The sequence below is a fragment of the Odontesthes bonariensis genome, chromosome 6 (genome assembly GCF_027942865.1).
Source record: "Odontesthes bonariensis isolate fOdoBon6 chromosome 6, fOdoBon6.hap1, whole genome shotgun sequence".
Taxonomy (NCBI): Eukaryota; Metazoa; Chordata; class Actinopteri; order Atheriniformes; family Atherinopsidae; genus Odontesthes; species Odontesthes bonariensis.
This window is the reverse complement of record NC_134511.1, coordinates 22,521,438-22,537,281: the sequence shown is the minus strand read 5'-3', so window position 1 is coordinate 22,537,281 and position 15,844 is coordinate 22,521,438. Positions and strand designations below refer to the sequence as shown.

Below are 15,844 nucleotides of genomic sequence, written 5' to 3'. Positions count from 1 at the left end.
TGTTTTTTACAGAGGAGCTTGCACACTGCATACTCTTCCAATTTGTAACATTTAGTGTCATGCACAAAAGTTTGCTTTTTTTTTTCAGGAAGTTTTTTGGTAGATTAAATTTACTCTAGACTAATTAGTCTTTGTCCCGGTCTTACAAAAGTGTTTCTCCCTCTGTAGCCCGCTGTGTTTTGGCATTAGAAAGATGCCGCACTAATAGGCTATATATGCCAAAAATGGATCCAAATATAGTCTTTTTAATTTGCCACATCCAGTGTTGTATCTTCAGATGTACTGTTCTTCTTGCTGTGCAAAATTAACATCACACCACTCACCAAGCTTCATTAATAGTATGCTTAGAGGTTTATCTGTTTATCCTCTGCTTGTTTTAAAAGCACAGTGAAGTTATATAACACACATGTTGTGGGTCCTTCTTTAGTTCCAAATGATGTTGTTTGTATTTGGAATGTCTCATTGGAAGTGGGGGGTCAGACATGTAAATGAATATTATTTGGAAAATTGTTTCCTTGTGGGGGGAAGTTCTCAGCTAAACCAAGTGGCCAACTAACGTATCTGTTTAAAGCTGCCCTGCCATAGTCAGGCTTTATCAATTAAAGGCTGATTTCATTACCCTCTCCAGCTCTCTCAAAACTGCCTCCTGTTTTTTTGTTTTGCGCCGCAGTTGCTCGACACTCCCTACGGACGACTATCTGATGTCGTCAGCTTTTTGATCTTCTACCCGCTTTTCCCTGCCACGACTTTATTGAAATGCTGTGTGATTTGATTTTGTCTTTGCTTCTGGCCTGTAATGGGTGGTGTCATTTTCAAATCCAGGTTTGATTTTGTTTCTTGCTGTGGGGCTGCAGCGCTGACCTTTCGGTGGATTCTTTAGTTCTTGTCTCTTGTCTCTGATGGTCTGACAGTTGAGTCTCTTTGAGAGCTCACTCATCACTGTACAGCACCTCGGGGTCTGGCTCAGTGACCTTTTCGTGCTGTATCTTACTCTGTGAACTTTTGCTACCTTTGAGATAAAATGGATGCCCAGGAATGTAAACATGGTGAGAAATTTTTTTTTTTTCCTCCCGTTTTCTCAGCAGTACAGTTTAGTTTTCGCACTGCACATTAGTAGCCGTGTTATATGGGAATAACTGATATTAATGGACTATTTTAGCCTGTATTATGCACAGTATATTAACTTTATCATACAGTAATAGCTACTCACATTATACAACACTACTGTTTATGCTGTTGTATGGTCCTTAATGCTACGCGCTTTCAGTATCAGTGCCGACAGTTTTTAGCAGATATGTTGTCAGGTCAATGTAACCATTTCCAGTATTTGAAACTTATCATGCTTAAATTTGACTTCTTTGTCCCAAACTCAAAGAACAGCAGAGGTTTTCCAAGTATGTGCATTAACAAAACTTTTAGGATGATACAAAATGTGATTCCTTAACACTTAAAAGCATTTTATTTGACATCATTACAGTTCATCCTGAGGGGAACAATAATGTCTTAGCCATTTTTCTTGGCTAGCCAACAAACAGATGTGATGACATTTCTCTAAAAAACACAAACGCTAACCTCATGCTGCCTTCAGATTAAGTCCGATGATCACTAAAGTCATTAGGATTCATTCCGGGAATGATGGATATCTGCCCTCCCAGCAGTTGTTAACATGTTTTTTGAGCTGACCCATTAAGCTATGTTAGAAGTGTGGCTGAAAATAAGTTCTTTCTCTGACTAATGACTTTGTCACTCTGCTTAATATGCTGAATATATTGTCTTTGGCCTCAAAAGCAAACAGGCGCCGCTGCTCCTAATGCTGCCATGGTTATCGAAAACTTTAAGTGGTAAATTCTTGCTTTAAGGTTCAAATGTTACTTACATATTATATGAAAACTTGGTCACGTAATGTTCAGTATCCTGCCACTCTATTTCACAAAAATGATTTCCGCAACAGTACTACTTCATCATTGTGTGTGCGGATGTTTATCATCAAACGAGTCGGTTCAGTATGAATATATCTTTTTTGCTGGTTGGATGCACCAATGATGTCCAAATTTGAACGCAGTTAGTGATGTTGGCCTGCAACTGCCAGGCCACCACCTTCCTCCAATGTCCAGATCCATCTTATCTTTGCATGGTGTAAATAGGCTCTTCCGCTGCAAGGTCATAATTCTCAGGAGAAAGTGTTCCTGCGATGCTGCCTCTCGCCATGACCGAAGTGTCTGCTATCAGCTACATAACAGACCATTTCAATGTGAGACAGCATGATCCGCATGTCAGTGTAGAAGGCAGCAGAACGGCATAGCCAAGACATTAAAAGATTGACAGGGTGAATTAGAGGGAGGAGAGAAAGTCTCTCCTCCCTCAAACTTTTAACCCTATTATCCCAGGGATATATCTTGTATGATGAGATGAATGCTGTCCTCTTCCTTGTCCTCATTCTATTATTTTTCTCCATTTCTTCCTTCTTCTCACTCCACCTTGCCCTCTGTGTTCTTAGCATTAGCAGAAGGATAACATGCTGTTATGTGACACCGGTATTTACATGGGTCCTTTAGATTTATCCCTGCCATATGTGTTTGTTTTGCTTTGTTAGAACAGAAACATGCAGCACATGTTCTTTTGGAGCGTGTGGAGATAGGCTCTCTCTCTGTAAGGGACCTCAGATTAACTCAGATGTATCTTCATTGTAGGTCCCTGGTTTTGACTGACTTCCTCTATCTTCATCGGTTAACACTGCAGGTGTCTGTTAACTGTCTGTGATAGGTTAGCTGTGACAGTTTGACTCGTGGTGGTCACTGAGCGGGGGCAAACCATCAAACTGTTTTTGAATGCCATAAGAGAGCCAAGTTGATGCATCACTAATGGGACGTATCACCTTAAAAAGAGGAGAGTTTCTGCATACAAAGCATTGTTGAATAGAATTTTCACAGAATGATTGAATATAAATGACATCATTTTTTATTTATTTCTTCTTTTTGCGACCCCCTCCCTTCCAGATGACTCTGGGGACGAGGAGCCCGCATCCCAGTCGGACCGGAGTGAAATTCAGGGAACCCTAAAGATCCTTGTCAGCAAGCTTGATGACCTCAGTACATGTAACGACCTAATTGCCAAGCATGGAGCAGCCCTGCAGCGTTCCCTGAGTGAACTCGAAGGCCTGAAAGTCCCCGTGGAGGGAGGAGAAAAGATCAAGGCAGTCAACGAGAGAGCCACCCTCTTCCGCATCACTTCCAATGCTATGATCAATGTAAGTACTGATTCAGTATCAATGAAAAGTGAGTGATCTGTGTCCCGTGTGCTTTGGCGTGATCATTGTGACAGGAATACCAGCCATCTATAATGTCCTGGTTAGTGAGTGATGAGGGGATAACCTCACAGTGTGTGTCGCATGTTACAAAGATCTAAAAGCCTGCAGACTGGGATTTTAATCAGCACTTTAACATCTCACCAGATTCTTTTTAACCAACTGAAACACGATTACCTTATGATTAACAGAAATGCAATTACCCGATTAGCTTTCATTGCAAAAGTGGTTGTAAAATCTGCGTTTGCTGCCTTAAAAACTATAAAATGCTTTTTTTATTATGTTTATTTATTATTTTATATATAAGAATACCACCCTTGATATTGCTGTTTAAATAAACCAAGTCCAGCTAATCTAGGACCCATAACCCTCAAAGATCTTCACTCTCTGTGCAACTAACTTTAAAATCTGTCTTTAGAGTCACAATTTAAGAGGGACATTATTCAAGAATCAAAAAACATATTACCACTAGACGTTTGATATGATTGGTAAGAATAAGAAACGCTGTTCTGTACATTAGTTCCACATGTACTCTCTCTCTCTTGCATCAGCAATCGGTACCACTGGCTTTACGTTACATGAGTTCAGGAAGAGAGTTCAGGAAGGTTTGAGGTCCTGAAGGAGTGATACTAGATATGATTTTGGGTGTGGGTGACAGGAATAGCCCCTGCTCTCCCCTCCCCTCAAACTCCCAAACTTGATGAGAAATGTCAGAGCCTTCTTGACCACAGTTAGACAGACAGACCGACTCAAACTGAACTCAGACAATTACACAAGGTTTGTCTTTCTTCCTGCTTCTCACGGTGGTTTTGATTTGGGGTCAGTGATTGTTGTTTGGGCTTTAATGCATGTCTGACAAATACTTTGCTGCTCTTTTGTACATATAAACGCTTAATAACGTCTGTGAATCTATGATGGATTATAGAAGTATCTTAGTGTAATTCATAATAATTGTAAGCCATAGTTAAATTACATCCCTTGCATGTTGATTAACCATAACATGCATTAGGCCATCCAATAAGTAGTAGGCAACTGTAATTTATAAGTATGAAATAGTATTGTCTAACTAATATAACCCCACTTACACTTACAGACACCATGAATGCAGAGGCTGGGATTATTTGATTAATGGATCCTGGTTTTAACCCAGATGGGTTTGCATGAAATGGTAGCTTTGCTCCCAAGGAGATCCTGGTTAGAGAAAGTAAAAAATAACCTGCTGAGTGAACTTGATTCAGGGGAGACGCCGGCTTCAAGTAATGCAGCTATTCAATTCAATTCAATTCAATTCAGTTTTATTTATATAGCGCAGAATTACAACAAATGTCATCTGAAGGCACTTCAATAATACAGTCCAATTAAAGCCAATTGGAATTCAATTAATTGTATTCATAATCTAATCAAATCCAATTAAGTAATTTCAAAATTAATCCAATTCATTCATATAGAGCCAATTCAAAAACTATTTCCTAGCTAAGGAAACCAACAGATTGCACCGAAACTTCTCTTTGGTCCAATCTCCCGTCCTGAGCATGTCTGAGGCGACTGTTGAGAGGAACGACTCCCTTTCAACAGGAAGAAACCTCTGACAGAACCAGACTCAGGAAGGGCGGCCATCCGCCTCGACCAACTGGGGTTTGAGAAGACAGAAAAGAGGGAACAACAAACACTGTAACACCAGTTAAAGGATACCTGCTGAGACAGGAAAACACAAGTTAATGAGAACAATAATGCCAAATGTACATAATGTCATTTGAGAAATGAAACAGGAGAAAAAGAGAGTAAAGTGAGGAAAGATGTGACAGGTAGAGGCCCCCCAGCAGTCTAGGCCCACAGCAGCTTAACTATGGATCACCTGAGCCATCCCTAACTGTAAGATTTCTCAAAAAGGAAAGTTTTAAGCCCGGTCTTAAAAGTGGAAAGGGTGTCTGCTTCCCGGACATTTACTGGCAGCTTATTCCACAAGAGAGGGGCCTGATAACTGAAGGCTCTGCCTCCCATTCGACTTTTAGAAACTCTGGGAACCTCAAGTAAACCTGCAGTTTGGGAGCAAAGTGCTCTGTTAGGAAAATATCTTATAATGAGATCTTTAAGATATGATGGAGCTCGGTCATTAAGAGCTTTACATGTAAGGAGAAGAATCTTAAATTCTATTCTGAATTTAACAGGGAGCCAATGAAGAGAAGCTAAAACTGGAGAAATATGATCTCTCCTGTTAGTTCTCATCAGAACTCTGGCTGCAGCATTTTGGATCAGCTGAAGGCTTTTCAGAGAATATGTGGGACAGCCCAATAATAAAGAATTACAGTAGTTTTCTGCATCACTCTGAGACAGGATGTTCCTGATTTTAACAACATTACGAAGGTGAAAGAAGGCAGTCCTAGAAACCTGTTTTATATGCGAGTCAAATGATAAATTCTGGTCAAAAATAACTCCAAGGTTCCTCACTGTAGTACTAGAAGCCAAGGAAATACCATCTAGAGTAACTATATAGCTAGACAATCTCTCCCTGAAGCGCTCAGGTCCAAAGATAACGACTTCAGTTTTGTCTGAATTTAGAAGCAGACAGTTCAGAGTCATCCAGGTCTTTATGTCTTTAAGACATGCTTGTAGTCTGACCAACCTATTGGTTTCATCTGGTTTCACAGATAAGCCCAGCTGACTATCATTAGCATAGCAATGGAAATTTATGCCATGGTGTCTAATAATGTTACCTAATGGAATCATGTATAAAGTAAAAAGAATCGGTCCAAGCACAGAACCCTGAGGAATTCCATGACTTACTCTGGTGTGTGAGGAAGATTCTTCATTTACAAGAACAAACTGGAATCTATCAGATAAATATAACTTGCATTGAGCACTAGACTAGTGATTGACCGTATCAAATGCAGCACTGAGATCCAACAGGACGAGCACAGACACAAGCGATGAGTTATGTATGAATGTTAAATTCAGTTCCCTTAATGTTGATACTGAACAGAATGTCTGATTTGTCAACTCATTATGACGCCAACTAATGGTGTTAATTTTTGAGGATTTATTTAGAAAAATGATGTAAAGTTACACATCTGTTAGATTTTGTAAAATCCGATAACGTGGTCACATAAAAGATACATAAATGATATTCTACATTCATTTACTAAACTAAATGACAGTTTATTCACTGTAACACAAGTGTAAAATACTTTTCTCACAGACTGAGTGTTTGACAGAGCTTGTTAAGACTTCAGTTATAGATTTATTATCAGATTAAAAAAAGTTTTCATTTGACTTCCATTGTGAGAAAAAAGCCCCCTTACATTATTTTTGATATGTATTAGAAGATGAAAATGACGCTCATTAAACAAGCGATAACATCCTTCTGGACTGTGTAATTCGCCATTTGATTTCCCATAAATGTGCTTATTGTGAGAAAGGAAAAAAAACACAAGCTTTCCCTGTTGTACATTTTGGTCTTGTGAATGGCTCTATTCAAGCAGCTATTAGTGCAGGATAGATTAAATTGGATTTTGTAGCAATGGGTTCGGCCCCTGTGAAGACATCAACTTTGCTCTAAAATTAACTACCGGTATATCTTGTACATTATTTGCCAAAGAAACAGGACGATGTTTCAGGCATGAGTGGGGGGGGGGCAGAATGAGTCACGACTGGTGAAAGAGTTTCACTTTAGTTCATTCACCGTTGACCTAATTTTTCACATGTGACTCTAGTGACACGTTTTTTCTGTTGGCGTACGCACGTATTTCCAAACCCACCATGGTTGGTTTGTATAGTTTAATCACATGGAGGTTCACTTTAATATCTCCCAAGTGGCTTCCTCTTCAGAGTTCACCAGAACTTTTGAATCCACGCTGGCTGCTCTTAAGGTCAGCTCTGCCTTACACACCCTGGCTGCATGCCAGTTCACTTTGTTAGCCTTTATCAATTATGTCTTCCCAACGCTGGAAGTCACATGCAGCACATGTCCATATTGGAGAGTCAGCACTAAAAAAGTGGAACTTTCATACTTCTTTAACTGGGGGTTTGAGTTTCATATGACGGTTCGGTCTGAGGAAGTGGACCTCAGCATCACATGTACTTGTGACATTTAAAGTGAAGCTCAGACATTAATGTTTAAACTATTCTTGAACGACTGCTGAAGGTAAGAGACAGATTGTCGATTTCCTCGCCTGAAAAGCCAAAAGGTTCAGTCATATCTGTCCTCTTAGGTGTTTCTTCTAAAATATTTAGTTCTGTATCATATTAAATAATTCATGTACTGAACATAGTGTATATACTCACAATTTAGAAACTGTTACCTTTAGAATAAAACGTGCGTATTTTTATTGATCATTTGCCTATTTAAATAGCAAAAACAGTAAATGTGATTTCATTTTAATATTGCATAAAACAATTGATCAAAATGCTGATGACATCCTTTAAAACCTGTGTAATTTGTCAACATTTGGTTTTAGGTAGGTTGAACTGATATAAAACCATGCCCTGGCCTTTGTGTGTAAAGTGCTCCTCTCTCACACGCATTAAGTAACATATGCAAACTCACACCGACAGCAAAGTATCATCCTGACTGCATCTTCCACTGTATGAAAGCTTGCTACAGCTGTCTAACAGTGGCTATGCCCAGTTGAAATGTCAGTTGCTGTCATGTGGTGATTTCTTTCTATGCATCAAATTAGAGTAAAGGTTTTATCTCTGTGTTAAGTTTAATAAGAGCAGAATTATTTAATCTATCCATTATGCTTAAATCTAAAATCTTCCATTAGAAGTATGGATTACTGCAACAAATAATCACGAGGTTGAGTTTGAATGGTAGATAACCATTAAACTGTTAGTCAATTTTTGTGCCGTACAGTAAAGGCCAAGCACTATATTGCTCTTTTGTAATGATTTGTGGCTTCTCTTGAGGAAATGTAAGCTGACTTTTCTTGAGCTTTTGGTCACAGCTGGACTAAACAGAAGCAACAAAACATCTGAAAGTGACACCTAATTATAAGGGTTAGAACATTGTGTAATGTATCATTTTTCACCAGATGTGTGATAAGCTGAGCTGTGTGACACTTTTGTCTCTACAGCTCTCTGCCTTCATCCACAACTCCTCTTTGGGCTTTGGGATGAACGAGAAATCCGCTGCAAATGAGCATGAAAGAATTGTGATCTTGTTTTGACACAATCGGTCTGGGAGGAACTCTAAGAAACCTCTCACAAAAATGCTACAGAGCTAAAATGTAACGTAACCAGTTTAAGGTTTTTATTCAGAACCTCTGGAAGCCGTCCTATTTAAAGTTTGGCGACCACGACAACATTTTTAGTAGTACATAGTCAGCTGAGAGGTATTATCAAAGTTCAGTGACCTTTGAGTGTGAAGAGAGCTGTGAGGCTCATGATGCTGGGCCAACAAATGCTGACATGTCATCTGAATGTGATCTAAAGTAACCTCTTTGTCTCGGCAGTAGAATTACAACAGCAAAGATCCCCCTCTCAGAACTTATTTAGCCTGTTATGCAGTCAGTGGTTTTACTTCAGCTCATGAGTCAGTGATGTTATCTTTGTTTACAATTAGCTCAGAGGTACATTTGAATCAGCAGAGACCCGGTAATTGCTTGGCAGACGTCTAATTAACATATTGATGATTGCTCCAAACAGTGGGGATCAGGATCTGATTACAATGACTGTTACAGATGTCTTTACACCCTTTTCCGTTCAGATGCTGTCTCTCCTATTGTGTGTTTGTGTGTGTATATATATATATATATTTATATATATATATGAATATATAAATGACATATTTGAGTGCACATTTCTCAAGGCGTGTCGAGACTTCTTGGACCTAGCTGAGACTCACAGCAGGCGATGGCAGCGGGCGCTGCAGTATGAGAGAGAGCAGCGTACCCACCTAGAGGAGACTATTGAGCAACTGGCCAAGCAGCATAACAGCCTGGAGCGGGCGTGGAGAGAAGCACCCACGCTTGTTTCCAGCCCACCCAGTGCCCCGACCACCAATAAGGGTGAGACTGTCTGTTTCTTACTATCGTTGGCCTCAATGCAGACCTCATTTCACTGGCTTAAAGTCGTGTGTAGCCTTAGGCTTGATATTATAGACTGTGTATAGACCTAAAGTGGAAAAAGGAAGTTATAAGTTGCGTCAGATGATTTGGATTGGATAATAGCCAAGTTAGATGTGGCTATTGTATAAACCAATAATTAGTCATGTGCTCCCATGTCTGTCTCTTTGTTTATGCAAAACCAAATCTAATCCGATAACCAAAGTATCATCAAACACCTTTTCCACTCGAGAGGGTTTTTTGGGGGGAGTTATTAATCAGTAATCTGTTTTAATCAGCCTTACAGGTCATGTATTTGTTCCTTAAATAGCAAATCTATTTTCTTAATCAATACAAAAGATAAGGCAGTGTTCTCTAACTTATTGGAGAAAGCCAAGGTTGATGGATAGACCTTCAAATAAACATTTATTGTAAAAAAAAAAAAGAAAAAAGAAGAGGAATTTGTCATATCCATCTTCCTCTTTTTTCCTGTCAGCTCTATGTTTTATTGGCTTAAACCAATGCTTGATCCCTTCTCCTACCAAGTGTAGAATTATATCAACCGCAACGGCTTTGATAAACCTTACTTGTTTAGCTGCCTACACATATTCATACTTTGGGCTTAGAGGTAGAACATCAGAAAAGGCTCATGTCATTGAAAAATCGTTAGTGTATGAAGTGTAAAGCACAGAAGAATGAGTTTTTTTCCTTTTAAAAGCTAATGTTATTTTTATTTAGGAATCAGTTTTCAGAATCAGAATATTCTTACCACAGAACATTAATAAGTAGCAATCATACTGCTCATTCGCCTCTAAGATTAAAGCTAGTTTATTAACATAATGAATCACTGAACATGCTCAACTTTGAGTAATAAATACGAAGGCACACACAGCGGATCTTGCATCACTTAGGCCAGTTAGCCAGCAGGAACATTGCCAATTTTACTAAGTTGATTATTCCTTGATTAATCGCCTTGGGTATATGATTATACGCTCTTCTCCCCTGAATTCTGTGGAATGCAATCTTATCACCGTGAAATGGTTTTACTAGTTTTGCATGATTGTTGGTATGGACTCTCAAATGTATATATCTCAACTACAGGGAGTGAGAGGTTGAAGAAAGAAGAGGCAAGTGATGAAGATGAGGATACTGAGTACTTTGATGCCATGGAGGATTCCCCTGCATTTATCACAGTGACTGCCAGTGAGAGCACACAGCACAGGTCAGCCTCACTCACAGCTCCAACAGACCAAGTGACTTTTTAAGGAATTGGTTTCAAGTTTTTGAAGTTTTTTTTTTTTAAAGATCGCCATAAACCATTTCCATGCAGGTCCTAATGCGTCAAAATCGTGAGTATGACTTTGGCCGACAGTTGAATGGGGTTCAGGCAACTTTTGGCAACAGTTTGACAAGCACTCAAGTCAAAGAGCGACGTGTCTCTTACTGTTTGATTTTGTAATGAACACAAGACAATTATTGCCTTCTTACTGACGAGTACTGCCACTGTTTTGGTCTCTTGCAACACCCACCAATCAGCCACAACCTTAAACTCATTATTTCATTGGATGATGTATCTCACATATGCTTGATTGGATTGGGAACTGAGGAGTTGGAGGCAGATTAAATACCAAAGCCTCTTTCGTGTTCCTCTGTAGTTTTTGCGGCGTGTCAGGGCAGACCAACTATGGTTGGTCTATAACGACGTTATAGTTGGTGAAACCTGTCCAAGTAACATCTACAAAAATGACAGAAGCCAGTGTTTCCCAGTAGGACGTTTCATTGTGACGAGATGATCAATATTACTGACTGCACCCGTCAGTGGTTGCGATGTTGTGGCTGATTGGTGTATCCCTCAGCTCCACTGGAAACCATAAAGACTGTTTGCAGCCGTTAGACAACATTTGGCTGCGTTGCCCAGCTATTACTTCTCTCACTTGTGCGTGTTGTTTGTTAAAAGAAAACAAGACAGACAGGGGTCTCGAAGGCAATTCTGTCTAGTACTCAATGCAGATTTGATTTTTATTCCGTTCCAGGCGATCTCACAGTAATTTGAGCGGAGCGAGCGGAGGCCAGCCCAGTGACTGGAACCAGGACGACCATGTAAGTGTGTTCCTCACAAGCATGACTAATATGACTGACATTTGCAAATGTTGCTGACTCTTGTAATCTCAGGATAGATTCGTTTGTGCCCGTGCAATGCTCACACCTCATTGATTTACTTGTATGGCATTTTCACTTGCTGTTCTCACAGAGAGACACACACAGCCCTTTTCTGTTTCCCGCCATCTTCTTGTCACCCCCGCAGTGCCAAAGATATACAGTTGCATCATTCCACCAAATCTTAATTACAAGTAAAACATCTGTTCTTTCCTTTTTTGCTTCTTTCCTACACATCTGTGTCATCCCTTCTCTCCTCTTGTGTTTTTGCTTGCTCTCTCACACTGTTTGAGGATATGCTGACTTGCTGTCCATATTGTTTTTTTCCCCTGAAACTTGTCTACCCAACCCTTCTTCCCCGTCCGATCCCAGATGTCTCCAAGCTGTAATGATGTGTCAGGAAGGGAGCTGCAGCCCCGCAGACAGAGGCGCACTCATATCCCAGACAAGCCCAATTACTCCCTCAATTTGTGGAGCATCATGAAGAACTGCATCGGCAAAGAGCTGTCTAAAATCCCTATGCCTGTGAGTCTACCAGGAATGGCCCTTCAATTGAGTGATAGTCGAACATAGATCTGTGTGCATTACATTTTATGAGTTTCACTTCTTTATCTTCCATCCAGGTAAACTTCAATGAGCCTCTGTCCATGCTGCAGCGTCTCACAGAGGACCTGGAGTATCACGAGCTCCTAGACAAGGCGGCTCGCTGCGACTCTTCCCTGGAACAGATGTGCCTGGTCGCTGCCTTCTCCGTCTCCTCCTACTCCACCACGGTGCACCGGACAGCCAAACCCTTCAACCCCCTTCTGGGCGAGACCTATGAGCTTGATCGCCGAGAGGAATTCGGCTACCGCTCACTGTGCGAGCAGGTACATTTAACTTAAAATGCTGAGGTTGGATTGTGTTGGGGTTTTTTTTGTTAAATGAACACATTTCTTGTATTGTCCTCAGCCTTTGTGTCTATTTCCACTCAGGTTAGCCATCACCCCCCTGCAGCTTCACACCATGTGATTTCCCAACGAGGCTGGACCTTGTGGCAGGAAATCACCATTGCCAGCAAGTTCCGTGGCAAATACCTCTCCATTATGCCTCTGGGTAAGACATTTCACATTCACCTAAAAAGATAGCAAACTGTCCTGGTCAGAAGTTCACGTACACTCTAAGATGTGAATAGCCTGGCAACATTGGTGATGTTTATGATAAGATAATATCTATCAAATGTTCTTTTTGTGAGGGGGGTTTGTGAAATTAATTTAGCATTAACATTATACCTACAGACTAATGTGCAAATAAACCAACTGACATTATTTTTAAGTTCCTAATGGCTCTTAACTTACTTGTAGGGATCATGATTGACTGCAGCTGATAGCTCGTCTGTGGAAACATAACATTCTCAACATTTTTAGATTCCGAGATCATTATTTTATATAGCTGCATCTTTTTATGTTACTGTGAGGGGAGGCTACTTCACCATGGTGTGGGCGAAGAGCCAAACTGTGACCCTCATCTGATATGAAAGTAGTTGTTCTTGACAGTGAAGGACAACTCGGGAACCACCAAGGCACAGGTCTGCCAAAACCTGAAAGATGCTAATCAGGGTCACTGTCCACAGTCAATTTGACATCTCTATGGACTAAGAGGGTGCCACTGAAGAGAGAAACTCCTGCTCCAAAGTATGCTCCTTTAATCTTGACTGGAGTTTGCAGCTGAACATAAATACAAAGAAAAACTTTCTGTAAGATATGTTTGGTTATGAAAACAGAATTCCACCCCAAGAGCACTGTTCCAACTATCAGTCGTGGTGGTGGTTACAAAATGCTCAGGGGCTATGTCGCAGATTGCAAGTGGCTGGGATAATGAAGCTGAAGGACTACAGCAGAATTTATTTTCAAAGTTAACCCCAAACCATCAAGCAGACAGCTATAACTTGGCCACATTTTGGCGCTCACACAGGAAAATGACCCCAAACTAATTCAACTAATCAACATTAACATTAAGCTTGTGAAATGGCCATTTCAAAGTCCTGTCATCTCAACCTTACTGAAAATATGAGTAAATATCCAATCAGAAATCTATCAGAAGCTTGTTTGATTCTTCCAAATATTAAATATTATTTATGTAAATTTTTTAACGGCTATGTGTGTATCGTGTAGGAAAAACAATAAATGCACAATGTAATCTGCAGTGACGAATGAATTTAGAGCAGTACAGTAACGAAAAAGGCAAGGCATGACCTATGGCGAAGGCTGAGCCTGCACAGTACTATGGTAGATCAGTGCTGGTGGTGACCGTGACTGCGGTGTGAGTCAGTGCACCCTCCAATAGGTCTGTCAAGCATAGGATAGTTGAATTACTTTTAGAGAGAAATCTGGAGGAGCTGGTTCAGTGGCTGTCCACTTGGTGCCGCTGAGACAGACTGCAGACTTGGGATGACACAGCTGCCACTGTCACTGTTGCCATGGTTGTGCTTTAGTTAGTAATAGTACAAGCCTAAGTGTCTGCATCATTCACGCTAGCAAAGTGTCGGGAACATCAGCGGGTGAGATGCAATGGGTGCGTAGCAGGAAATATTCTGCCTATATGCAAGTGAGCATGTGTGCATCACATGTGTGAACAACAACAGCGGAAAAAATCTGGACCAATTCCTTTGCATACTCTCCTGAAAACCTTTGGTGATTTTATAAGAATCGTGTTTCAACCACCTTCTCTGAAGCAGTAAACAGCTGATCTTCAGGCAGCTCAATTTAAGGCAGAGGAGGTGTGAGCATGAATCAGCGGGGGGTTTATTACCCCTGTGACACACACACACACACACATAAATACAGATATAAAGAGATCTCTACATTCCACTGGCAGGGCAAAGGGCAGCAGTCTGTTGGTGCAGATAAATGAGAAATTTGATAGGTGTAGGACCAGCCAAGAGATACAGTGGCATTTACCTGACTTCTCTCACCTCTTGGTATACAGCTGCTGTGAGGTGCTATGTAATAGGGAAAACTCTCGAGTGGAAAAGGTGTTGAAATGGATGTTGTAAATCTACTGGGGCTAGGTCACATTGGAAGTAGAACTGGCTCTTTCAAGGGCATGAATGTGTTGACAAAACCAAACCCAAACTGGCAGCATCACTTTCATGTGAGAGACTACAGAATGGAAACAAAGCAGTTGTGATGATTATTTTGTTCCTGTGTGTCCACAGGTGCCATTCACCTGCAGTTCCACTCCAGCGGGAACCACTATGTGTGGAGAAAGGTCACCTCCACAGTGCACAACATCATTGTGGGAAAGCTGTGGATTGACCAGGTCTGTTAATGGGCACTAGTCATCACTAACTCTTCCTCCACAGCTTCAAAACTAGTTCCCATGACTTTCCAGAGCAGCACATAGACATCTTCTTCTTCCATCACGCAGATGTATGTGGTTTAGACCAGCAGAGTATGAGAATCAGAGCAAAGACATACAGCACATGACTATGGAGCGCCCCAATCTCTGAGGATTCCTCTTTAGCTTTGATCTCTAATAACACCCTAAAATAACAGCCTCTTTAGTTCTGTGAGATGGCCCACTTACCTGGAGGATGGAGGTGGGTGGGGCAGGCAGTATGTGTGTCTGTTTCTGTGGAAGTTTGCTTCACCATCATTTTTGTGTATGACATCAGTCTGTCTGCCAGTGTGTCTCTATATCTGCATCTACCTTTGGAAGAAGATATGAAGAGGAGTAAGGCACAATATGTCAACTCTGAGCTATTTCAAAATAAATCTAAAATCCTCCAGAATTTCCCAGAAATGTGTCGGTTTGTTCTTAAATGTATGGCTCTGCTGCCCTCTGCTGCTGAGAGAGGTCAGGCTCACAATTCCACATAAAGCTACAGATATTTTTCTCCCACTTCTTTTCTCTACCATCACCCATTCCACTGACAGGCAGTGTGATCCGTCATACAGCGAATGAAGCAGACAGGGTAGTCTACATGGCTCTGGCGGTGAATATCCATCTATGTGCTACCACTCATCTGGTTTGATATTAGTGAGGGCAACTCAGACCTCCCTCTCACTACTCCCTCTTACTCCACTCCACTGTTTTTTTTTAAACACTCCCTCTCTGAGCTCCTCAGAGAGATGGTGCAAAAACCTGACCATACCTCCCCAAGCAAAACCTCTACATGGCACCTTATTAAATTGCCTTAAAATGTGGATTGAAATTGCATGTTTGATGTGAGCACACCCACAATCTTTTTTGAAAACTCGATTATAAGGTTTTTTTTTAAGACCGTACACAACAAAGTAGGAAAAAACAGGACACAGTCAAAACATCTCCCAGCGGATGATTAACGTCATGGTGAAATGTC

The 15,844-nt window shown here is 40.8% G+C and overlaps 1 protein-coding gene across 3 annotated transcripts in view; it reads left to right on the top strand.

Annotated features, from left to right (window-relative positions):
* The window catches only part of osbp2b (oxysterol binding protein 2b), a 53,638-nt gene that overhangs the window by 30,804 nt on the left and 6,990 nt on the right, over nt 1-15,844 (top strand). For all 3 annotated transcript variants that reach the window (XM_075467957.1, XM_075467956.1, XM_075467958.1), the window contains 8 exons: nt 2,997-3,247; nt 9,111-9,309; nt 10,447-10,567; nt 11,379-11,445; nt 11,875-12,027; nt 12,126-12,371; nt 12,477-12,597; nt 14,699-14,802. In XM_075467957.1, coding sequence (XP_075324072.1) covers nt 2,997-3,247; nt 9,111-9,309; nt 10,447-10,567; nt 11,379-11,445; nt 11,875-12,027; nt 12,126-12,371; nt 12,477-12,597; nt 14,699-14,802 — 1,262 coding nt within the window. The remainder of the gene's footprint in view (nt 1-2,996; nt 3,248-9,110; nt 9,310-10,446; nt 10,568-11,378; nt 11,446-11,874; nt 12,028-12,125; nt 12,372-12,476; nt 12,598-14,698; nt 14,803-15,844) is intronic.